This window comes from Argopecten irradians, chromosome 14 (assembly GCF_041381155.1).
Source record: "Argopecten irradians isolate NY chromosome 14, Ai_NY, whole genome shotgun sequence".
Classification (NCBI taxonomy): domain Eukaryota; kingdom Metazoa; phylum Mollusca; class Bivalvia; order Pectinida; family Pectinidae; genus Argopecten; species Argopecten irradians.
The window spans coordinates 5584072-5610369 of record NC_091147.1 but is presented as its reverse complement, the minus strand read 5'-3'; the positions used below and the strand labels follow the sequence as shown (position 1 = coordinate 5610369).

Here is a 26298-nt window from a genome sequence, read left to right as displayed (position 1 = left end):
TATATAAACAATAATCACAGAACTTGCCACAACACATACTTGAATTGTATCACCCTGGTCGTGTGTTAATATAGTGCAGCGCTGTCTCAAGGAACAGGCGAACAAATTATAGAGACCAGTAGAAAAAGAGTGACTATAATATTAGTATTTTGAACTGGACGCTTAAATTATTCAATCCTTTATTTTGTATTTAATTTTTGGACACTTATCAAATGTACTTTTATTTTACCAGGGGTGGTTTTGGCGATGGATCCTGAAGACGCCTTCAGAGTTCTACACGCAGCCAAACAATGGAGTGACCTTACTCGTCATAGCTTTTTCCTTCTGATTCGGAATCCCTACGCCAACATGTCCGATATTTCGACCATTCTCACCCAGAACTTAAACATATCAGATGCCCTAGCAGCAACCTTTGTACTCTTTCCGACGGTGCCAAATGTTATTTATGTTAGCGGAAGTGGTGCTACTATTGTTCCACACGTTCAGACAAGGGAGTTCGCAGCATTGGAGGATGTGTATGTCACTATATTTCAGGGTTTTAGCTCTCTATACAACAGATCTATTACAAATATCAACGGCCTGACGTTATCATCAGAACTGAAGGATGTGAATTCCGACATTTCAGGACGCTCCGTACAATTTGACCTTACAACATGTTCACGATACCTCGACTTTGCATTGTACGACTTTCAGAGTTCGGAAGAAGATTTCTCAGTGGCGCGCCATATATGGCACGGCTGCGATAGTTCATGGTGCTTAAAAGTGTTCTCATCTATACAATGGCCGAAGGGGGTGGTGCTGCCTGTGGACGAATGTTTCCAACAGCCCTCGTGTATCACAGTGGACACAGGTAAGATTCATTTTAACATGACGTCACATACCCATTTGTAACTTGACGTCACATACCCATTTGTAACTTGACGTCATATACTCATTCCTATCGCCGGTCATGGTACAATTATGGCTGAACGTTTTTCTTTAAAGCAGCTTTATGTACTGAAACATCTGACATTTTAGAAAGTGCAATTAGTAGTGTCTATTTTGGTTTCCGAGTGCCTATTCTTCTTTTAGTTCCTATTTCGGTGTTTATTAATTTCTATGTCTCAACATTACTCCAGTCTTATACTTTTCCTGTTTCTGATTTTAGGTTTGATCAACTGAACTATAATATGGGTATGCATAGCGAACCGAAATTCATGGTTGCTATTCGCCAACAAATCGTTTTCAGATATAATATTTTTAACTTTTGTACTTTTAATGGAAATAGTGACATTTTTAGGTCAGTCAGTAGCGGCCAATAACATAACAACCTGACAAATGGCAGCAATATTTTATGGGGAAAATGGTAATTGGTGTATGACGTCATCAACATGTACGTGTCAATGTTCGGTCAATCACTTACTGATGTAAATCACTTATATTTCGCGTGGTATTTATTTTCTGCATTAATTCGCGAGGGCAATCAAACGCGAATTCAAATCCCTCTCGAATAAGGAGGAACGTGCATTTTGATTCTACCCTTCTAGTCCTTCTGTAAAGATATAGTCGTTAACATTATATATCCTTGAAATAGTCGTTAACATTATATATCCTTGAAAATCACAGAAAATACCGATCGCTTAAACTATTGTTAACGAATATTTACCGGCTAGCTGAAGTTGTGGTTACAGTAAGTACGGTCCCAAGGATTACGAATGGTGACCAGGGGCTAGCTGAAATTGTAGTTACAGTCAGTACGGTCGCGAGGATTACGAATGGTGACCAGGGGCTAGCTGAAGTTGTAGTTACAGTCAGTACGGTCCCAAGGATTACGAATGGTGACCAGGGGCTAGCTGAAATTGTAGTTACAGTCAGTACGGTCCCGAGGATTACGAATGGTGACCAGGGGCTAGCTGAAGTTGTAGTTACAGTCAGTACGGTCCCGAGGATTACGAATGGTGACCAGGGGCTAGCCGAAGTTGTAGTTACAGTCAGTACGGTCCCCAGGATTACGAATGGTGACCAGGGGCTAGCTGAAGTTGTAGTTACAGTCAATACGGTCCCGAGGATTACGAATGGTGACCAGGGGCTAGCTGAAGTTGTAGTTACAGTCAGTACGGTCCCGAGGATTACGAATGGTGACTAGTGGCTAGCTGAAGTTGTAGTTACAGTCAGTACGGTCCCGAGGATTACGAATGGTGACCGGGGGCTAGCTGAAGTTGTAGTTACAGTCGGTATGGTCCCGGGGATTACGAATGGTGACCAGGGGCTAGCTGAAGTTGTAGTTACAGTCAGTACGGTCCCGAGGATTACGAATGGTGACCAGGGGCTAGCTGAAGTTGTAGTTACAGTCAGTACGGTCCCGAGGATTACGAATGGTGACCAGGGGCTAGCTGAAGTTGTAGTTACAGTCAGTACGGTCCCGAGGATTACGAATGGTGACCAGAAAGATATCATACTTTATTACGCGGTACCTGAGTCCCGAGAGAAAAACGTAAACATAAATAATGCAAAATATTTTCATTCGGATTCTTAAAGTTAATTATTTCAAATCGCGATATTCTTTTCATCGACAAATTGGAGTTTATTAATGATGACAACTCTCCGTATGCCGGTCCCTCATAAACGGCCTTGTAGACACAATGTATACAATTACTGGAAGTAGTCCTCGGTTGACACGCGGTTCATAAAAACAACTCACTTCACCATCGAAATTATAATCATGTATACGGTGTGTATAGGGGTTACACAACAAGTGGTTGTTGGATATGGAATTTATTCCACACAAGTGAGTTATTTTTTAAAAATTACAAAAGACACGACCTTTAGCGAGTGTCTTTTGTAACTTTAAAAAAAATAACTTACGAGTGTGGAATAAATTCCATATCCAACAACCACAAGTCGTGTAACCTGTTTCTACCACAATAGTATCCTATTTTAGCCGATACAAATACGACGAGGATAAGTACGCAAACCAACAGCAGTTTTGGTGTCAAGCGGCGATCACAGCATAACATGACGTCACTCGATTATTGATGACGTTGACAAAAGATGATACGACACTGAGAAAGACGTTGTTCGGTCAAAGTTCAACGTGTCAGCCAATCAGAATGCGTACAGAGTTTATACCACGTGTGATATAAACAAATTGTTAATCAACAGCTGCATCGTTTATTTGATACCCTGGGGGTTGAATAACAGCGCCTATTGTGGTAGAAAGTGGATTAATGCAACTAAGTATGAACATACACTGATATCACATGACTGCATTACGGACTCGTCAACAAAAATGGCGATCATCTTTGAATGATCGCCGACCTGTTAACGACTGCGTCATTCGTAGATTTAAACACAATCCGAGGTCTGAAATAGCGAAAAATAATGTACTCGCAAAATATAAGAAATTTACAGTAGACATAATGAAATAAAATAAATGGATGCCTTATTTGTCTACTCCCATGACTGAAAGTGCATGTAATACGCCTCTATCCTTCCTAACCCTTCCCTTGACATCGCCTCACTTTCAACATTGATATGTGTACTAAATAATGTGAGGTAGGCTCTGGGTTTTGTCATGTGACCAAGAGACAACATACTGTGGGATCATTTATTCCCGCTGGGATTAATTTTCGTGGGAGACTTTTGCAATTTCGTTACGATATTGTAGGTGTGGAGACATGTACATGTTTTTATGTACGTGTCGACACTGTTATCTAAGCTGCAAGCATGACCTAACGGGGACGTATTGCGATTGTTTCAGGTCCAAAAACGAAAACCATAAAAATGAGCCTCATAAAAAATTATTAATTTCACAGTATCCTACAAAAATATTAGTTTCTGTTCCTGCTAAGTGTTTTACATAAAGGGAGTTGGACGACTGGTTCGCCCCTATTTATCATTATGTCGTTGCTAAGAGGTTCCCGTAGGATAACTATTGTTACCTTTGGTCAATCAACGTAAAACACCTACACATTTCTTTATTAAGCAAAAGAGTTACCGGGACATTACTTTTCAGAGAAACTATCAATGGAGTGGAAGCAATGGAATATGTTAACACAAATTCACACTGTTTATGTGGTACTTTTGGTACTTTATTTTCACATAGTTACAAGGTGTGTAGGGCACACTAGATAACTACTAGCACATACCATCCTCGATACTCCAGGGGTTACGATCACATATGATCTCTACACCCCTGGACTATCTCATAGTAAAACTGGAGGAAACAGAATAGAACAGATAATTCAGCCCTTTGATATACATCAAAAGAGCTGTATAACGGTACACTGTGGTTGACTGTGTGGCTTTGAAGTTGGGCGTCGCTCTCTCTGTAGTCTTCAAAGGAAATCCTTGCAGGCCTGTGATTGGTCAGATATTTTCACCTGAACTGCCTTCAGATTTACTATGAGATAGTCCAGGGGTGGATATAACGTCAGTTATTGTAACCCCTGGAGTATCGAGGATGAGTACATACACGACCTTTAGATTGTATAACGGTTTTACGTGGCCTGTCCCACAGGTAATATTTAATAACTACGTACAGCCATTTTGTCTGCTTCAATTGAAATATATAGCGGAAATCTCGTAATAATTGCCAATATTTATCTCCTGTAGTCATTTAACTGATCAACACATGCTCGTTAAACAAGAAGAAATGTTGAGCTGCTTCACATTAAAAACGGCATTACATAGTGATTATGTTCTTACCGTACTAGTGCTAATCATCATTGGAGTCGGTAGTTGGTTTCTAGGCGTAACGTAGGAGAATATCAAATTGTGTTAACAATGATATTGTGTTAAAATCACACCAAAGGTTTTTTTTCGAAATATGAATATTGAACCGAATAATATGTGTATAAAATTATTATTTCATCAAAACTGTGCTACCTAATGCCTGGTTAAACAAAAATGATTTAATGATTCAAATATAAAATCAAAGTTATGTGCCGGTACAAATGTCGTTAACTTGGCTGTACGGTATGGCGTAGGTGAAGACATAATATAAAATATCTGTCTGAGCACCAGCAGATCCCTTATTGACGTTTAACATATTAGCTGACAGTGAAACTCTTGTCTAAACTATTCTCAGAATGATTTGTCCTCTTGAAATAAAAAAAAAGCCATAAGAAGACGGAAGCTATGGTGCTCTACCCACGTATTTTCATATTTTTCAGTAACGCGGACTCGAAGGATAAATAACACTGGGAACGCCAGGGATAAATAACACCGGGGACACCAGGGATAAATAATACCGGGGACCCCGTGGATAAATAACACCGGGGACCCGAGGGATAAATAATACCGGGGACCCCGTGGATAAATAACACCGGGGACCCGAGGGATAAATAATACCGGGGACCCAAGGGATAAATAACACCGGGGACCCCGTGGATAAATAACACCGGGGACCCGGGGATAAATAACCCGGGGACCCAAGGGATAAATAACACGGGGACCCGAGGATAAATAATACCGGGGACCCAAGGGATAAATAACACCGGGGACCCCGTGGATAAATAACACCGGGGACCCGAGGGATAAATAATACCGGGGACCCGAGGGATAAATAACACCGGGGACCCCGTGGATAAATAACACCGGGGACCCGAGGGATAAATAATACCGGGGACCCGAGGGATAAATAACACCGGGGACCCCGTGGATAAATAACACCGGGGACCCAAGGGATAAATAATACCGGGGACCCCAGGGATAAATAACACCGGGGACCCCAGGGATAAATAATACCGGAGACCCGAGGGATAAATAACACCGGGGACCACGTGGATAAATAACACCGGGGACCCGAGGGATAAATAATACCGGGGACCCAAGGGATAAATAACACCGGGGACCCCGTGGATAAATAACACTGGGGACCCAAGGGATAAATAGCACTGGGGACCCCAGGGATAAAAAAACACCGGGGACCCCAGGGATAAATAACACCAGTAATATTTTAAACAGCGGCATAAGTTAAGAGAAGTCCAATTTTACAACACGAGACACTCTATAACTTGACGTGATAACGCGACAGAATAACATTGAAAACATGAAGTGATGACGCGACTAGACGACCTCACAACATGAAGTGATGGCGCGACTAGACGACCTCACAACATGAAGTAATGACGCGACTAGACGACCTCACAACATGAAGTAATGACGCGACTAGACGACCTCACAACATGAAGTGATGACGCGACTAGACGACCTCACAACATGACGTGATGACGCGACTAGACGACCTCACAACATGAAGTGATGCGCGACTAAACACCTCACAACATGAAGTGATGGCACGACTAGACGACCTCACAACATGAAGTGATGGCCGACTAGACGACCTCACAACATGAAGTGATGGCACGACTAGACGACCTCACAACATGAAGTGATGACGCGACTAGACGACCTCACAACATGAAGTGATGACGCGACTAGACGACCTCACAACATGAAGTGAATGACGCGACTAGACGACCTCACAACATGAAGTGATGGCGCGACTAGACGACCTCACAACATGAAGTGATGACGCGACTAGACGACCTCACAACATGAAGTGATGGCACGCGACTAGACGACCTCACAACATGAAGTGATGGCGCGACTAAACGACCTCACAACATGAAGTGATGGCACGACTAGACGACCTCACAACATGAGTGATGCACGACTAGACGACCTCACAACATGAAGTGATGGCACTAGACGACGACTAGACAGACCCTCACAACATGAAGTGATGACGCGACTAGACGACCTCACAACATGAAGTGATGACGCGACTAGACGACCTCACAACATGAAGTGATGGCGCGACTAGACGACCTCACAACATGAAGTGATGACGCGACTAGACGACCTCACAAACAATGAAGTGATGGCGCGACTAGACGACCTCACAACATGAAGTGATGACGCGACTAGACGACCTCACAACATGAAGTGATGGCGCGACTAGACGACCTCACAACATGAAGTGATGGCACGACTAGACGACCTCACAACATGAAGTGATGACGCGACTAGACGACCTCACAACATGAAGTGATGACGCGACTAGACGACCTCACAACATGAAGTGATGACGCGACTAGACGACCTCACAACATGAAGTGATGACGCGACTAGACGACCTCACAACATGAAGTGATGGCACGACTAGACGACCTCACAACATGAAGTGATGACGCGACTAGACGACCTCACAACATGAAGTGATGACGCGACTAGACGACCTCACAACATGAAGTGATGGCACGACTAGACGACCTCACAACATGAAGTGATGGCACGACTAGACGACCTCACAACATGAAGTGATGGCACGACTAGACGACCTCACAACATGAAGTGATGGCACGACTAGACGACCTCACAACATGAAGTGATGGCACGACTAGACGACCTCACAACATGAAGTGATGACGCGACTAGACGACCTCACAACATGAAGTGATGGCACGACTAGACGACCTCACAACATGAAGTGATGGCGCGACTAGACGACCTCACAACATGAAGTGATGACGCGACTAGACGACCTCACAACATGAAGTGATGACGCGACTAGACGACCTCACAACATGAAGTGATGACGCGACTAGACGACCTCACAACATGAAGTGATGGCACGACTAGACGACCTCACAACATGAAGTGATGACGCGACTAGACGACCTCACAACATGAAGTGATGACGCGACTAGACGACCTCACAACATGAAGTGATGACGCGACTAGACGACCTCACAACATGAAGTGATGACGCGACTAGACGACCTCACAACATGAAGTGATGACGCGACTAGACGACCTCACAACATGAAGTGATGACGCGACTAGACGACCTCACAACATGAAGTGATGACGCGACTAGACGACCTCACAACATGAAGTGATGACGCGACTAGACGACCTCACAACATGAAGTGATGGCACGACTAGACGACCTCACGACATGATGTGATGGCGCGACTAGACGACCTCACAACATGAAGTGATGATACGACTAGACGATCTTACGACATGAAGTGATGACGCGACTAGACGACCTTACAACAGGAAGTGATGACTCGACTTGACGACCTTACAACAGGAAGTGATGACGCGACTTGACGACTGTAAGATTTGACGTCAACATACGATCACTATAAAATTCCCATCTGTCTATTTCGTTAACTGTATTATGTTATTTAAAAAGAATTAATTTTATCAGGCCATGTCGTTAGTCAGCCCATTCCTACCGATAAGGCAGTAAGAACATACAAGTGATGTGATGACGTGATGACGAAATCTAAGGACACTCCTGCCCATTACCATACCTTTTAACAGATAGAAAGGATATCGATTCCCCTGCATTACGTCTAATTTTGTACAGCTGATAAAATAGTTGAGCAGCAAATTTCAGATAAAGTTTTTTTTAACGGCTTAGGGACTATTTTTGTCTGCCAATAATCTGCTATCATGGCCTATTCCCGGAATGACGTTGGAAATTGCTATTAAAGCACAGCCTTTGTATGTGGCTGTTAAATAACATGATATCCTGTTCTATAGTACCGCGGTATAATTGAAATCATGTAATGATATATAATTTGTAGGTTACATATGCAGACTGCCTTTTATTACTTTTAAATAAGGCAATAGAAGTGTATCAAATCATTTTATTGAACTAATTCTCTAATTTTGTCACTTTAATCAGCTTTATGTTTAAGTACAGTGAAACATTAGAATATAAAGTTTTAATTATGCAAACCGCAAACCAAGGTCATTTTTTCTTACATGTCTTATTTTTTTTGCGTTTTTCATGTAGATTTCAAATCTGTAATGAAAAGTAAAGAGATAGTTGCTCTTGAAATATACCATCTGTGCATTTGCCTACCGAATATTGGAAAATTGTTGAAAAAATGTTTTCTCTAATACTAGGGTAAATGTAGTCTCAATCCTGTTGATTTTTGTCCTAAATTTCTAACGATAGAACAAAATACAAAGCTTTTTTAACCAATCCTTACTGGGTTTTTTTTATTATTATTATTTCCCAGGATCGTTTCTCTTCGTAATAATCATGTTCTGGCATATTTTCACCCCTTAAATATCATATAAAAAACATGAGGCTCTCGATCAACTTTTTACAATTTTGCAAGCTTGAAGTTTGTAACTAACAGCCCTACCCCCATTTCAAACAGTGCTAAGATCGGTTATATTTGACTTTATCTTGAAAATCAAGTCGCACAAAATTATTTCACATCAGTACATATGTTTTTGTGATTTTCATTCCTGTTTATTTTACAAATTTTCTCAAAATTTGGTGTTTTAACGAAACCGTATGCGATTATTTTAGAATTCCCAGTTACGACACCTGGGACCACGATAACCTCAGGGATAACAAATAATTTTCACTTTATCTCTTTTATCTTATCTATTTTATTATTTTAAACATTCGATATTAAATGTATATGAAAGCAATATTCACCAGTTGAAAAAATATCCAAGTGGAATGTAGTAACCTCGGCAGCTTCCGGTTTCGCGTCTTCCGATTTGGAGCGGTTTTCAAAAGTATGGGCCTACCTTAAATAAAATTAATCAACTCTTGCTATAACCATGAAGAGTCTAGAGGTATATTACCGAAACCTATTGATTTGCCTGCACTTGCAGGTTATAATTATTTTATTTACTTATTTAAAAAAAAATCAGATTAACCTGATGTTTTGTAACCGTTTTTGCATATTGCCTGTTTTAATTTTCATTATTTTGAAATGTTCTTTACTGTGAGACAGCTGTGAATCGTGACAACAGGGTAGACTTTATATTAAAATTGGTTCCTATTTTACGGTGGATTGGATCTGCGAGCATGGTGTTAGCGTCGACTCGTAAAATGTTCGTTTTTGTGTTAAACAAATTTAAATGGAATACGCAAATATCAGAAGTGCGCTACAACACGAGGAAATGTAATTACAGTAAAACAATTACAACTTTTCACAATGTCGTAAATGATATATTCCTTCAATACCTACTGGTTTACCTTTTGTAATTACACATGCCATTTGATACATGCCTCTCAATGTGTCATCTGATACACAACTACATGCCTCTCAATGTGTCATCTGATACACAACTACATGCCTCTCAATGTGTCATCTGATACACAACTACATGCCTCTCAATGTGTCATCTGATACACAACTACATGCCTCTCAATGTGTCATCTGATACACAACTACATGCCTCTCAATGTGTCTTCTGATACACATCTACATGCCTCTCAATGTGTCATCTGAAGAAATAGACTATTACGCAAACAGCGTGATTTGCATAAAAATCCGCTGTATGAACGGTCGTCGTTTTGTTTTGAGGATTTTTTCCAGTATTAAAAATATCTTATATCTAATATATACATAAAAATTCAATTTGTTATAGTTACTTGATTTGATTGGTAAGTTATAAGTATCTTCTAAACAGCCAGCAATGCACGGACGGCCTAACATCTATGAGGTGTGTTGCGTATGGACACTGCAGTATGTTCGTGTTGTAACTATAATGTAATAGGGCAAATATGGCCATTTTCATAGTATTATCTCACTGAAGCATGTCGTCATAGGCACGTGACAAACACGCTCCATCCGGTCACATATAATAAAGGGTAAAACAGTCGCTCAAATTGCGCGCAAACACATGACCACACGCGAGTTGGTCTTAGGGGAGATGTTAGGTAGCAGAAAGTCTGATAGGAGAGGAATTTTCATAAAAGTGGGTGTACACACATTTTGCATTTTTTGTAGAAAAAGCCCAAAAATACATAATATATATAATTATATATATATACTTTCTGTCAAAATATTTCATAAAAATGATTAGAAATTTATGATGAAAAATAATAGGGCATTTGCAAGAGAATGTTTAATATTTTGTTTATATCAAACGTTTTTTAAAAGAAATATTAGAAAAATGATTTAACGTATTACGCAATAAATTGGCCATCGTTTAAGATCTAGACAGTGATAAACACACGCCTAACAGAGAAACGTATTTAACTGGAATGTTCCTCCAAGGACAAATTTTGGAAGGCAATATAATCAATGTTTTCGTGCATACAAATATGTGAGTTTCAACTAACACGGTTTTATATGCAATCAAATACGAGTGTTTTAAAAAAAGGAAATAAGTATTCATGAAAGTCGTGTTATTGGGTCTCGTAGATTACGTGGATTTAGTCTGATATCCTGTAAATGACTTTTGTATAGCTACGACAGTTTAGTACGACCCATTAAAATAGCCCTGAAATGTCCAACAATCACGGAAACAACCAATACAGCCATGCATTATTTGTTGATGTCTGAAGTTTTGTCAGTGGATATCCATCTCCTAAATCTCGAGAAATATCTCGTTAATCCAGCCAAGGTCAAACCAACCGCCATAGAAGCGTATTGACCTGTGTCTAACAGGACAGACTAACGAGTTGTCTCCTTGATGTAGACGGCGGAGCTCAGTAGTGACGCATCAGTCTTCAGGACCAAAATATACATTTTGTCGCAATACAAGTAAACATTAATTCGGATAGATCTGCTTTCTGTAGGTGGATCGTCGTTATCTTTGGGGTAGTTCAAGGTAAAGAAAAAGAGTGCATGGAGCTTAATCAGAATGAAAGTTAGGTAGAAAAGAAACTTACCGGTTAGTGAGTTCATGTCTATATACCATCCATTTGCCCAACATAGCCCTTTGAAGTTTCCGATTAAAAATTGTGTCTCTAGCCGCCATGTATGTGTGTAGTTCATTTTTTTTCTCGGGATTGATTGGCTATTAAAAATTAATTGACCAATCAGCGCCGAGAAATAAATGTACTACACACATACTGACATGGCGGCTAGAGACACAAATTTTCTAATCGGAAATTTTAAAGGGCTGTATTGAACAATGGTTTTCGAGCTACCCATTATAGCCCTGACGTGTTTCCCGATGGACACCACAGTGTCCGACCAGTTGAAATCTGACTGTTTTCCGATGTTTCTGGATAGCTAGTGACATTTATACGGAAAAATGTAAGTATATGGTATGACGTCAATAATTTACAATATACTTCTGCAGCCTAAGGCGATTACGTAACAATTCGACTTGGTCATAAACTACCAATCGCTGGTGATGCATGTATATATTTAATTAGTCATAATACCTGTTAAAACAATTCTTGTCTCCTTTATCTCACAGTCATTACAAAATGTAAGAATATAACCTACTTGTTTATTTCTGTTATTATTCTCTCTTGGTTAAGGCTTGATATCTGATGTGTCAGAAACATCAAGTGAATGCCTTCTTAGCCACGGACTTTGGTAATCTTCAGTACAGATTGGTCTTATAAGGCAATGCCATCATAAAGAAATTCCTTACACAAGCAAAACAAGCATGATATTTCTAACTATATCGTAATTCCGCTTGTTTTCGCGATGTCGCTCAAATGTAATCCGCACAATTCACATATATAATATGGAAGTTAGAAATTTTATAATCGCTATTCATTATTCTCGTTTTTATTTCAAATCGTGAGTAATAATATAGCGTAAATAACAAGCTGTACGGTATTCAGCTAATAGACTAACCTGACCAGTGCTCGAACAGGACAGTGCTCGAATTCTTATTTCATTTTTCGCTTCTCTTTTCGAAAATTAGTCGGTTCATGGTGCATGAATATCGTGGTGCTGACAGTTCTTTATCAAGTTCCTTCATTTGAATATGAGCAGACGACTATTGACGGCAGATCGCAACGTTGGCAATTGCCGACAGGAAAAAAATAACATGAAAAGTTCTAAAAATATGTCAAAACGGTAGCGAATCTTCTCTTCTTAAAGAAAAACCGCAGATGCAGAATGTTTTTAGAAAGAGTAACGAAAAAATGCTAATTTTCAATTTTGGTTTCCTTAATTACTGCCCTATTGAAACTCGTGTTAATCCATGAATATCGGTTAATACAAAAAAATAATAGTAGATTTTTTTCTTGAATATGAACTGGTTATTAATTTAAAAACACTTTGTTGTTGTTTTGAGAAGAACGGTTCTAAATTTATCAAAATAGGTTGAACACTGTTCAGAAATATTTTGTTGAAATATTTGCCTTACGTCTGTCCTGAGGTTAAAATAACACTAATTTCAATCATTGTTTACTATTTTGATTTAAAAGCTAAAATCAATGTTTGTGTTCGACCACTGGTCAGGCGAGTCTAGCACCAGCATTCGTAACAAATTGACAACTTTAACACAATGTTTTGCCTTGTTAATTTACGCTCATTAAATTATTTCAAATTGATGATAATCCAGAAATGAAACATTAAATAAAGCCCTATCCCCCAATGCTCGCTGAGTTTGAAAAATCTATATAAAGGAAAGAAATATTATTTTGTTTTCATTCTTTAATCTGTTGTTAGGTTAAAATTGTGTACTTGTGCATGTCATTTCTATTCATTTAAACAAATTCTTTTCTTGTTTGTAAATCAGATTTGAGTTGAAGAGAAGCTTTACTACTATACATTGCCAATGTGACTATCACATACGAAATGGTTCCTGTGATCTATCGTCACCGTGAACATAAAAATGGCGACTCTAATCACCAATACACGACTCGGACAAATCGTCAAAAAGACAAATGATGTTTACTAATAGACAACTGGTGTTTTATTAATCATTTCATACTGTCGGTCTGTCTGTCAGTAATACATTAGAAGTCAGAAACAACGATTATAATGACACTCGAGTAGCCACAACGACATAGCGGTGGTGGCTACACTTGACGATGCTGATTTGGGTTTGTGTTTATCGGGTGTTACCGCCTGGCGACAATGTCCGAACGTCTGTAGGATTGAGTCATGCTGCTCTGCTGATAGCCTCCGATACAACCACACTGACAGGCTGTTTCAAGCGGAAGTTAGCATTTTCCCCGACTCCTCGTAGATAATATGACGGTGGCTATTTATAGCTAATGTATATTCAAAGCGATAGTACATGATACTTTACGTGTTTGATTGAGACTGTCATGTTATAGAGAGACAGTGTGTCGCGCACGAGGTGGACATTATGGTATATATCAAGCCTAGTTTTAGTGTGAAATAGGTGGTCGCTCGTGCGGAAAATCTTTAAAATAGATAAGATAATGACAGATAAACATGGCAAAGTACACTGGCCAAGTTATTTTATAGGATTTCGTGTTTGGCCTTTCTTAAATTTGACAAAGCTTACTAAGAAACATACCCGTGTTATCAAACAAATAAATTCTTTAAAAAAAAGGATTATTTTATTAGCTAAGCTTTAGAATCGAGGTTTTTGTCCAAATTGTCGCATTCACGAGTCGAGCCTTATCAGCACCTATTGACCACTGCTGTGTTAGGTTTGTCTCCGTAGTGTTATATGAGACAGTTCTATACGAGTACATCAACTACCGGTTAGTTTACTTTATTGTTCGAAACACTTAATATTTCACAGCCTCCATGACCTTTTATCTGCCAGACACAAAGTAGAGATTAATCGATATATTTACAAAGAAAATATATATACGAGCTGATGTCAACATTAACTTAAATCATTTTACCAGCAACTGATCGGCGCTCCGCGGTAATTTTTTCAGGATTTCCTCTGACATGTGTTTGGTTTATATGACATTAATGTACACAACAAACTGACGATTATCCGAGTGATGATCTCAGACATCAGTCAGACAAAGGCTCCATGTCAAACATCAAAATACGTTCTGTTATATATCTGAAACGTATTGCCAAAGAGAAGCATACCAACCCTAGTCATAATATATAAACATATATATATATAAATATCACGTTTGAAACCAAACTGAACTAGAAAAGTTAAATATCAATATGAAAACGATTTAACACAATGTTGAATATAACCTAAACATTATATGTTTCTAGAAATTGGCACGAAAATGACGACAAAATGTTTCTTAATATTCCTATCGTATCAAGTTCCTTGATTGACTCATATTTGTTATAATATCCCCGACTCAAACGGTACACAAACATATAGGCTTTAAATCAATATCGATTCTAAAGTGCAGTTTGTTTAAATCTAGGAGAAGTTTTCATAATCTCATTGAAATAAATATCCTTATCGTCACTCATAGAGGATCTGACAACATCCCAGTAGAGGTCACGTTCTGGTGACCTTTACACCACCTGTACATCTTCTATACCTAGCTTAATCCATTGAAAACTACATTTCGTCCCATCATACTTTATACATTTATTAATTTTGTGTTCTTTGGGGTAGATGACTACAAACACTAAATTCTGACAGTTCTTGTAAACTAACATTCGTGACCAAAAATTGACCTCTAATATTATGAAAGTTCACCAGGTCACCAGAATGTGACACCTACTAAGATATTGCCGCCCGATCCATCATAATACGGATACGTATTTTAATCAGATCGCTGTCATTATACCGGTGCTGACTCCTGTCTTTCTATTGCTGTCCTTCTTAAACGTATTGCCAAAGAGAAGCACACCAACACTAGTCATATTTTATTGACAACATCCAAACTCTCCAAGTGCTTGAATATTGAGCACTTGTTTGCGTTCAACAGGGAAAGCGAGGGGAGGAGTTAGTTTATGACATATAAAAGGTAATCTGCCTATCAAGTAATAAGTAGGTATAAGTCTATACGTAGTATAATCAATAGGTTCTTTAAAACAAGATATAATGAGGTTTTTATCACCTCCTAATCAGGCTCATTATACATATAAAGTACCTTATCAAAGTAATGCAGTATGGTAATTCATTATATCCCGGAGAACAACTTCCCACTCCAGTAGTTTCATTGATTTGACCTCGTCTCCTTTATGTGGAACAGACACCAGTACGTGTCATAAGACATATAACGCCATCATCGACGGATTTAATTTTGATACAAAATTAGATTGATTCTCGTGATGAATATGATACTATATGTATACATATGATATGATATTATAGCTACATAGTACGATCTTAACACCGCTGTCAATGAGCTCGAGGTACTCGTTACGATAGGGAGAAAGTACTGTGTATCCAATCACCCATAGACTATATCTCCGAGAGTGAACCAACGTCATCATTATATTAGGACCAAGTATAGATACTATCTTTTAAATGCATTCTTCATCATTAAGTGAAATAAAGATTTTGTTTTTTTGGTAAATCAACAAACGTCATTATTTAATTGGTGCCATGTATCGGTATTATCTTTCAAAATGCCTTCTTCTTCATCTGATATCCAGTGATATATATTTAGGTAAGTAAAAACGAGAACAAAATGTTCTCAATAACTCATGGTTTTGCACTACTTAAGCTATGTTATTCTATGTACTGTAAAAAAATTTGTTAAATACGTCTTGGTGCTTTTCGGGCCAAACATTTTGCGCTAATTGCATTTTCTGTAGTCTTTCGTGTATTGTAAATGGGCGAATTTATCACTACGTTAACCTGTTCAAAAGGTTTATACTTTTTATTTAATAAACTTGATTCCGCCAAAATACGTAGGTTTACAGTATATCGTTAATACTAGGACCAGCGATATATGATAGATGTTTGGCCTACCGGAGATGGATGGTACATCCGACATATAGATATGTTAGACATATTATTGATGGCTTCCATGGGCAACACCACGCCATCTCGGTATAACAGGGGCCGTTACCATGGTGAATCTGTCATCATGGAAACAGTGTGTCCCCTAATGTTATGGCTAAGGCACGTGCATGTGTCATTTGTAAACGATGCAGTTTCCTATCGTTATCAATCAAAGTAGGCGCGTATGTTGAGGAGAAAATGAAGTATAAAATATATAATGTTGTCACTAACCTGGTCTGTTATGGTCGCTGATACGTTGCCGTTGTACCTTCCGCAGCGATGTGATCAGAACCAGTTTTCTCACTTATACACTTTGATATAATAAATCTAACTATATATATTTTATTGGTCCATAACTTTTGTATTCAAGACAATAGTATAACCACCGCGTTAGTTAAAAAAGGAGATCGCACAAGATTTATTGAAACTTACATATTTTGTTAGCAAACTGTGAATTTTGGACACGAGTTATATAAGAAATTGATGACTTAGAGACGAGTTGTGACAATGTGGCGCCATTAACGTTATATAAAAGGATGCATATGTCTGACGACGTTTGGCAATGAGATAACTGATGTATACTATTTTTGAAGATGTTGATGAGGACAATTTATGCCCTTTTGCCCCCCCCCTAATCCATCAAAGCTGCAAGCTTGTTATCTGAAGAATAATTTGTAGAATTTTGGTATTGAGTTTATCCCTAAGTAAATTAGCATGGTGGTTTTGTATCATTGCAGCTGAAGTTTTGTGGTAAATAACCATTCGAAATGTGTAAAAAAAATAGTGAATTTATGTTGGAAAATATACAAACTAATACACTGATATATGTGCTTTGTTTTCACAGGAGTAAATGTGATGCTAGCCGTGGCCATTCCCTTGACCTTGGTAACAGTCGGGTGTGTGGTGGTCCTCGTATTATTCCTGTTGTGGTAAGTCAGACATAAATCGGGTGTGTGATGGCCATCGTGTTATTCCTGTTGTGGTAAGTCAGACATAAGTCGGATGTGTGGTGGCAATCGTGTTATTCCTGTTGTACTAAGTCAGACATAAGTCCGCTGTGTGGTGGCCATCGTGTTATTCCTGTTGTGGTAAGTCAGACATAAGTCGGATGTGTGGTGGCCATAGTGTTATTCCTGTTGTGGTGAGTCAGACATATGTCGAGTGTGTGGTGACCATCGTGTTATTCCTGTTGTGTGTGTGCCATGTGTTATTCTGTCAGACATGTGTCGGTGTGTGTGGTGACCATCGTGTTATTCCTGTTGTGGTAAGTCAGACATGTGTCGGGTGTGTGGTGGCCATCGTGTTATTCCTGTTGTGGTAAGTCAGACATAAGTCGGATGTGTGGTGGCCATCGTGTTATTCCTGTTGTGGTAAGTCAGACATATGTCGGGTGTGTGGTGGCCATCGTGTTATTCCTGTTGTGGTAAGTCAGACATGTGTCGGGTGTGTGGTGACCATCGTGTTATTCCTGTTGTGGTAAGTCAGACATGTGTCGGGTGTGTGGTGGCCATCGTGTTATTTCTGTTGTGGTAAGTCAGACATGTGTCGGATGTGTGGTGGCCATCGTGTTATTTCTGTTGTGGTAAGTCAGACATATGTCGGGTGTGTGGTGACCATCGTGTTATTCCTGTTGTGGTAAGTCAGACATGTGTCGGGTGTGTGGTGACCATCGTGTTATTCCTGTTGTGGTAAGTCAGACATGTGTCGGATGTGTGGTGGCCATCGTGTTATTCCTGTTGTGGTAAGTCAGACATAAGTCGGGTGTGTGGTGACCATCGTGTTATTCCTGTTGTGGTAAGTCAGACATGTGTCGGGTGTGTGGTGGCCATCGTGTTATTTCTGTTGGGTAAGTCAGACATTGTCGGTCGGATGTGTGGTGGCCATCGTGTTATTTCTGTTGTGGTAAGTCAGCATTCGGATATGTCGGTGTGTGGTGATCATCGTGTTAATCCTGGTTTGTGTGGTAAGGTGTTGCTAAGAAACCTTTGTTTATCACGTCAGAGACCCAGTAGCAGTAGGCGGTAAAAACCGATGTTTATTTCGCCAGAGGCACGGTAGCAGTGGGCGGTTGAAACAGTTGTTTATCAAGCCAGAGACCCGGTAGCAGTGGGAGGTACAAACCGTTGTTTATCACTCCAGATACCCAGTTACAGTAGGCGGTAGAAAGCGTTGTAAATCCCGCCAGAGACCCGGTAGCAGTAGACGGTGGAAACCTTGTTTATCAAGCCAGAGACCCGGTAGCAGTAGGCGGTAGAAACAGTTGTTTATCAAGAATGATACACAATAGCAGTAGGTGGTAGAAACTGTGGTTTATCACGCCAGAGACCTGGTAGCAGTAGTCGGTAGAAACCGTTCTTTATTATGCCAGATACCCGGTAGCAGTAGGAAGTAGAAACCGTTGTTTATTACGCCAGAGACCCGGTAGTAGTAGGCAGTAGAAACCGTTGTTTATCACGCCAGAGACCCGGTAGCAGTAGTCGGTAGAAACTGTTTTTTATTATGCCAGATACCCGGTAGCAGTAGGAAGTAGAAACCGTTGTTTATCACGCCAGAGACCCAGTAGTAGTAGGCGGTAGAAACCGTTGTTTATTATGCCAGAGACCTGGTAGTAGTAGGCGGTAGAAACCGTTGTTTATTACGCCAGAGACCCGGTAGTAGTAGGCGGTAGAAACCGTTGTTTATCACGCCAGAGACCCGGGTAGCAGTAGTCGGTAGAAACTGTTTTTTATTATGCCAGATACCCGGTAGCAGTAGGAAGTAGAAACCGTTGTTTATTACGCCAGAGACCCGGTAGTAGAAGGCGGTAGAAACCGTTGTTTATCACACCAGAGACCTGGTAGTAGTAGGCGGTAGAAACCGTTGTTTATTACGCCAGAGACCCGGTAGTAGTAGGCGGTAGAAACCGTTGTTTATCACACCAGAGACCTGGTAGTAGTAGGCGGTAGAAACCGTTGTTTATTACGCCAGAGATCCGGTAGTAGAAGGCGGTAGAAACCGTTGTTTATCACGCCAGAGACCCGGTAGTAGTAGGCGGTAGAAACCGTTGTTTATTACGCCAGAGACCCGGTAGCAGTAGGCGGTAGAAACCGTTGTTTATCCCGCCAGAGACCCGGTAGTAGAAGGCGGTAGAAACCGTTGTTTATTACGCCAGAGACCCAGTAGTAGTAGGCGGTAGAAACCGTTGTTTATCACGCCAGATTTTCGATTTTATAGTCGGGACCAAATAAATATATAACCGTTCTCCTATATTTTAATAACATTGCAGGAGAAGAAAAAACAAGCGACTGATGACAAAAGGTCCCAATAAGGTGCTTCTGGAGTCTGACGACCTCACATTTCTACATAGAAAGGATATCAAAACGTCCAAGGTAGGTGGCTTCTAGGCATTACGATATAGCCATGTATGGTTTATATGATCCTGCCAATATATAAGATGTTAACGTGTTGATACGCTCATTCAAAGAAAGTTTTTTATGTTTATGGCTTCGACTTGTTTTTTATGCATTGTGTTATGGCCATATAAGGTATTTCTTACTGTCCGAGTCATTCTAAATATCAAATTGAAAGCCGATATGAATTTTTGAACGATGGTTAAGCAAGTTCTGTGAACAAGATCACGTATCACGTTTTTGAATTTGTTATTTTATAGACCATAGTATGACCTTACATTATGTCTTTGGTCAGCTGTTTTAAATGAAAATGAACAGTGCTTTTGTTCTAATGCCCAAGTTAAGATTTAGGACAATCAATCAGATAACTACCACCGTTAGAAATAGTTTTAGCTTAAAGAGAAAGTAGGTAAGATGTGTTCTTGGTTGTTTGATTCTATTACAATATATACGTCTATATTATGCATACAAGCTATAATAGTTATCAATGATTGGCCTTTGTTGAAGTCACTATGGGTTTATAACATCTTCGTAGATTGTATTATACAATGACTGGGGGCGTGTCTCAAGACTACGTTTTACATTCTACTACGGCACTGTTAGTAACGGAAGCAAAGACTATATTGAAAATAACATTGATGTCACTATGTATAGATTAACAGTATTATGATGTGAGGTCACAATGCAATGTCAACTTAGTGTTCCTAAAATTGGAAGTATACACTTGTTGTGCTAAATATTGACCCCCATGTACAACCATACAGTAACCAATTTCATCATTGGATAAACACAGTATATTCAATATTTTCAAAATGTGTATGTTTGGATATAATATGCTTTGCACTTAAGTGAAATGAACACATCAGGCTTTTTTAAAAACAAAATATTCATATACCGTATTCATAATGATACGCTCGGTGTACCTATAACACGTTTGTTTGTTTCCTAAGCTTATTATGTCCAGTTTAGTCCAGGCTGTAACTCCTATTGAGCTACTTACATTATATCTCTAAGTACAAAATGATAAGCCAATCGTGATGAGATACTCATAAACATGCCCTGATATAGTCTTTATTAAATTCTCTTTTCAGTCCTTGATGAAAATTCATAATAGATAAAGAGTTAAAATCAAACGTAAATAAGGTAATTTTATTCTACTTCTGAGCAGCATTGAAATGTTGGCTATCGGAGGCGTGCTGCATCCCCCCACCCCTCCCGTTGCGTGATAACTTCCTGGTGTGATTTTCATTGAAATACAGCAATTGAAGCACACACTCAACTAGAGTTGTATTGAATTAATCGGATTGACTTCGTTTGTGCTCACGATGACCATTGTTGATTAAATGCTGTTTTTTTCTCGAGTGTTGGTATAATGCGCATGCTCCATCGAGTCTGGCACGCACTTAGCGGGATGTGCTCTTGAAACGTGTTTTTCCTCGGGACATCAAAAGGTCAATCGTGTCATGCTATTTGAATCCCGATTGAACTTGTAATGTAAAAAATATCTCAATTAATTGGCATTGTCATTGGAAGGCTAACAATTATTTAATGAATCCACAACAATCATTCAAGAGCAGTGTTGTTTATGGTTGGTCATTGGTTGCTTCACTGTGAAGAGTATTGTTTGCTTTTGTTTCAAATAAAGTATTAACATTATCTATTCAAGGGAAATTATCCTACCAAAGTAAAATTGCTAGTTGAATTTGCGACCCGATGTTTGGTCCAATTCATGCTGAAAATTTTACTGAATATCTTTTCATTTTTCATAATGAGAAGATATTCAGTATGATATATTTTCAATGAATTCAAACCTTTGATTGTATATCAACATTAATAAATGGCATATTTAAGCATTAAGTTGCCTTCTTAGGGGATTTATGGACTTATAATTTACCCAGGATTGCAGACAGATTGAATAACGAGCTGACCCCGTCAGTGGATCATCTTCTTGTGACTTCATATTTCCCCTGACGTAATAAGAACTCCATACGTCATTCGCGATAAAACAAAAAGTCCATGGAAATAACATAAAATAATCAGTACACTTCCAACATTTTGATCAAATGTTACATCTTTGGAATATTCAATTTCAAAATCTTAACTAAAACATTGTTGTAAATGAAATAGAACAATATGAGGTTTTAATTACGGAAGTACGCACAAAAATATACATTGCGTCATTACGTCATGACGTCAATCATAACGACGTCACAATACATGTTATACATATCATCACTCCAACGGTAGTTATAGGAGAATTGTGATCTCATAAATTCCCTTTTGGGTTGGTAAGGTTTGATAGTGTCAAATTGAAACATATACTATTTTTAGCTAAAATCATACATGATATATTTTGTTTAACATTTCGAAATATCAAGTAATATTTTATATGCTTTAATTAGATTATTATTAGTTTGTCACTGTTTTCACCATCAGATAGTTGGCCGTAATACAAATAGAAATAGAAATGATGTGATCGCATTTGCTTGTTTGTTTGGTAAGGGATACGTTTACAATGTCTATACATTACGATCTTTCTGTTGATATATTGGTACTTGTCTGAATCTTACACATTGCAATGTTGGCACTATCTTTACAGTTAACTAATGGCGGATTCCTGGACCCTCCAGACCTCCTGAAGGCCTCTGAGAAGTCGAGCCGGTCGCTGATCAGCCTTCACGAGTGGACGGAGTTTTCTGAGATAGCTCGATACAAGGTAATGCCGTTATGACTGACCTTTAGGCCTAGTAATTACTGCACTGATGTTATTACTTCCTATATTACCCTACAATTCATACATGTCTATCTCAATGTTGTCTTGAAAAGGAGACCATCAATAGGGATGTCTGTACATCAGCCTCCATAGTTTTGTTTGTGATTCCCCTAATCTATATATCACGATTACGTCCATTTGCCTTACTTTTAATTTAGCTGTGACAATAGTGAATATGCAAGTTAATATCGATATGATATCGCCTCTGTGCAGCCAGACCTAGGACCTTGTCATGCAAGTATACGTTATATTGGGCCTCTTGAAATAAAAAATGGATCTTGAAATTTCCAATATTCTATTTTTTCCATACTTACCATATTCATCCATACCCATCACAACAATCTTAAATTTAAAAGACATCAATTTCAGTTGTTACGGTTTTTCAACACTTGTACCAAAACCTTAACCTGTCGAGTTTGGCACATTAGACCTCCTAAAATTATCGAAATTATCAAAATACTGCAATTTTTCCCCTTAAAATGATAGTCCATTACCATCACAACGATCGTTTTGTTTGTTTGTTTGTTTTATTGATTAACGTCATATTAACAACCATGGTCATGCCTCCCATGTATGCGGTGTGTAGTGTGTGTGTAGTGCGAGGTGCGTGTTTTGGGAGACTGTGGTATGTTCGTGTTGTGTCTTCTTGTATAGTAGAATCGGTGCCCTTTTTACAGTGCTATATCACTGAAGAATGCCGACGAAGACACCAAGCAATACACTCCATCCGGTCACATTATACTGACAACGGGCGAATCAGTCGTTCATCTCCCGGTATGCTGAACGCTAAGCAGCTAGTCCTAAGTTGATGTAGCAATCAATGGCAGTTGTTATGGATAAGAGTGCTCCACCACCAAACCTTAACATGGGATTAACCTGGGACGACGATGCCGACGTCAGGCTGATTCCATAAGCCACTCTCTCTTCGAGAGGCAACCTAAAACGTTAATTTTATTTATATCAAAATCTTTTTTTTTATCAAAAGACGCTCGATTGATTTCAAGAATATTACATTTATATTATATTTTGTTTGTTATCTAAGGCCGTTTAACACAATAACGAACGCACACTCCCTACACATCCCCACCACATTCACTGTAAATTTCAGTTTCGATGTATCATATGTCTGCAGGACTAAAAATCATATTTACAGTTATGTATTATTCTTATTATTTGTTAACTTGTATGCAATAGGAAGCAGCATGAATGATTTGAAGGCTTCAGGCTTGTTATACAGATTATGGTTTTCAGTAGAGGAACATCCTTCACACTAAAGCAACACTGCCAATCAATTATTTCATAGTTTCTACCTGCAAGCCAGAAACACAAATTAAATGTAACATTACCTTCATTACACAAGACAATAAATTCAGTTCATGAAAGCCTGAAATCAAATTACTGATGCATGTAAATTTAATGACCATGACTGATATGTCTTGAAATATTTTTCCTGATAATGACAAAAACCGCGTGAGTGCGATTTCTTGGAACCAATCAATTATGTTCCTTACCGGGATAATATTAATCCGTATAGCAATCAAAATCGATTATAACCAAATTGCAAATTACCGATTGCATACTAAACAAACCACCAAATCGTGTAGATAATGATGAATATATTGTATATGAAGTATGACACTTTACGTAGGGAAGTGGCAGATGATCTCTACCATCTATGCTACAGACGACACAAAATTAAGTAAATAACTTAGCCATCACCGGGACAATAAGTCGATATCATGATTCCTTCATGACAGATTCGGATTACATTACGTTATGGCTCTAAGCACATCCCCATCCCTCGTAAATTAGACTCGTGTAGACATTGCAAAGGGAAAACAGTAAGACGATCGGGTCAAAGGTCACTGACGTCTAAACATCCCAGACAGATACCAATTATTCATCTGAACCGTGACGGTTTTATCAGGGTAACCTGTACCTGTCGGCGCATCAATCAGACCGAAACAAACTGGTATCTCTCTCAATCAGTCTACCACAAGATAGATACGACAAACTCTGTGTTCAATCGTCAATTTGTCTGCTTGACGACAGAGGCAGCAAATTCTATATTACAGTATCTACATATATAGATCTGTGGGTTGTGTTACAACATATATAGATCTGAGGGTTGTTTATCTACATATATAGATATGTGGGTTGTGTTACAACATATATAGATCTGTGGGTTGTGTATCTACATATAAAGATCTGTGGTTGTGTGTGATCTACATATATAGATCTGTGGGTTGTGTATCTACATGTATAAATATGTGGGTTGTGTTTTGTGTATCTACATATATAGATCTGTGGGTTGTGTATCTACATATAAAGATCTGTGGGTTGTGTATCTACATATATAGATATGTGGGTTGTGTATCTACATATAAAGATCTGTGGGTTGTGTATCTACATATATAGATATGTGGGTTGTGTATCTACATATAAAGATCTGTGGGTTGTGTATCTACATGTATAAATATGTGGGTTGTGTATCTACATATATAGATCTGTGGGTTGTGTATCTACATATAAAGATCTGTGGGTTGTGTATCTACATATATAGATATGTGGGTTGTGTATCTACATATAAAGATCTGGGGGTTGTGTATCTACATATATAGATATGTCTGTGGGTTGTGTATACATATAAGATCTGTGGGTTGTGTATCTACATATAAAGATCTGTGGGTTGTGTATCTACATATATAGATCTGTGGGTTGTGTATCTACATATATAGATCTGTGGGTTGTGTATCTACATATATAGATCTGTGGGTTGTGTATCTACATATAAATATCTGTGGGTTGTGTATCCGTCGCCCATTGAAAAGTAGAGGTGATACAAATGTGTAGTGTGTTTCATTTAACACCCCAGAAACGTTTAAACAATCTAAATTTTTAACCAAATTATGTTGTAGGTACTTGTTCAGTTATCGTATAAGTCTGAAAACTTTGTGATGGTCAATTTGCAAAATTAAAAGATTAACCAATCATTTACCAGTTTGTCCTGAACTCGCCGAGATTAACCAATCATTAACCAGTTTCATCCTGAACTCGCCGATATTAACCAATCATTAACCAGTCGCATCCTGAACTCGGCGAGGTTGCGTTTTCGGTAAATTATCCCGAGTTTTCTCCCTCACTTTATCAACGTGTTTACTTTGAAGACGTCGAGCATATAATCGATTGAACTATTGAAATATGCTGGAATGTTTGTTAGCGATTTTGTCAAATTATGTAATATATTGCTAGCCTAACCTCTAATGTAATTGACGTCGCCGTGTGTCCAGTGCCTACATACAAAGAAGCAATTGAAATGGTAAATCTCCTTGTCAAGAGGAAAGAGCTTCACAAGCACGTGAATACATGTTGATGTGTATCTCGATGTATTACAATTGAATTTCGTTTGTCTATTTTATATCACCACAATGAAATTTTACCACAACAAAATGCTTCAATTTGGTAATAAATTCTCTTGTCGCGGATTTTAAAAAGAAAAATTATTTTCGGAAGACATCATCGTTTATATTTTTATCAACACAAATA

General features: G+C 38.8%; 1 protein-coding gene across 1 annotated transcript in view; it reads left to right on the top strand.

The window, feature by feature from the left end:
• Positions 1-246: 246 nt before the first annotated feature.
• LOC138308141 (retinal guanylyl cyclase 2-like) overlaps positions 247-26298 on the top strand; it is a 57358-nt gene continuing 31306 nt past the window's right edge. The window contains exons 1-4 of the mRNA XM_069249082.1: positions 247-850; positions 17435-17519; positions 19856-19958; positions 22579-22695. Of these exons, the coding sequence (XP_069105183.1) occupies positions 247-850; positions 17435-17519; positions 19856-19958; positions 22579-22695 (909 nt within the window). The remainder of the gene's footprint in view (positions 851-17434; positions 17520-19855; positions 19959-22578; positions 22696-26298) is intronic.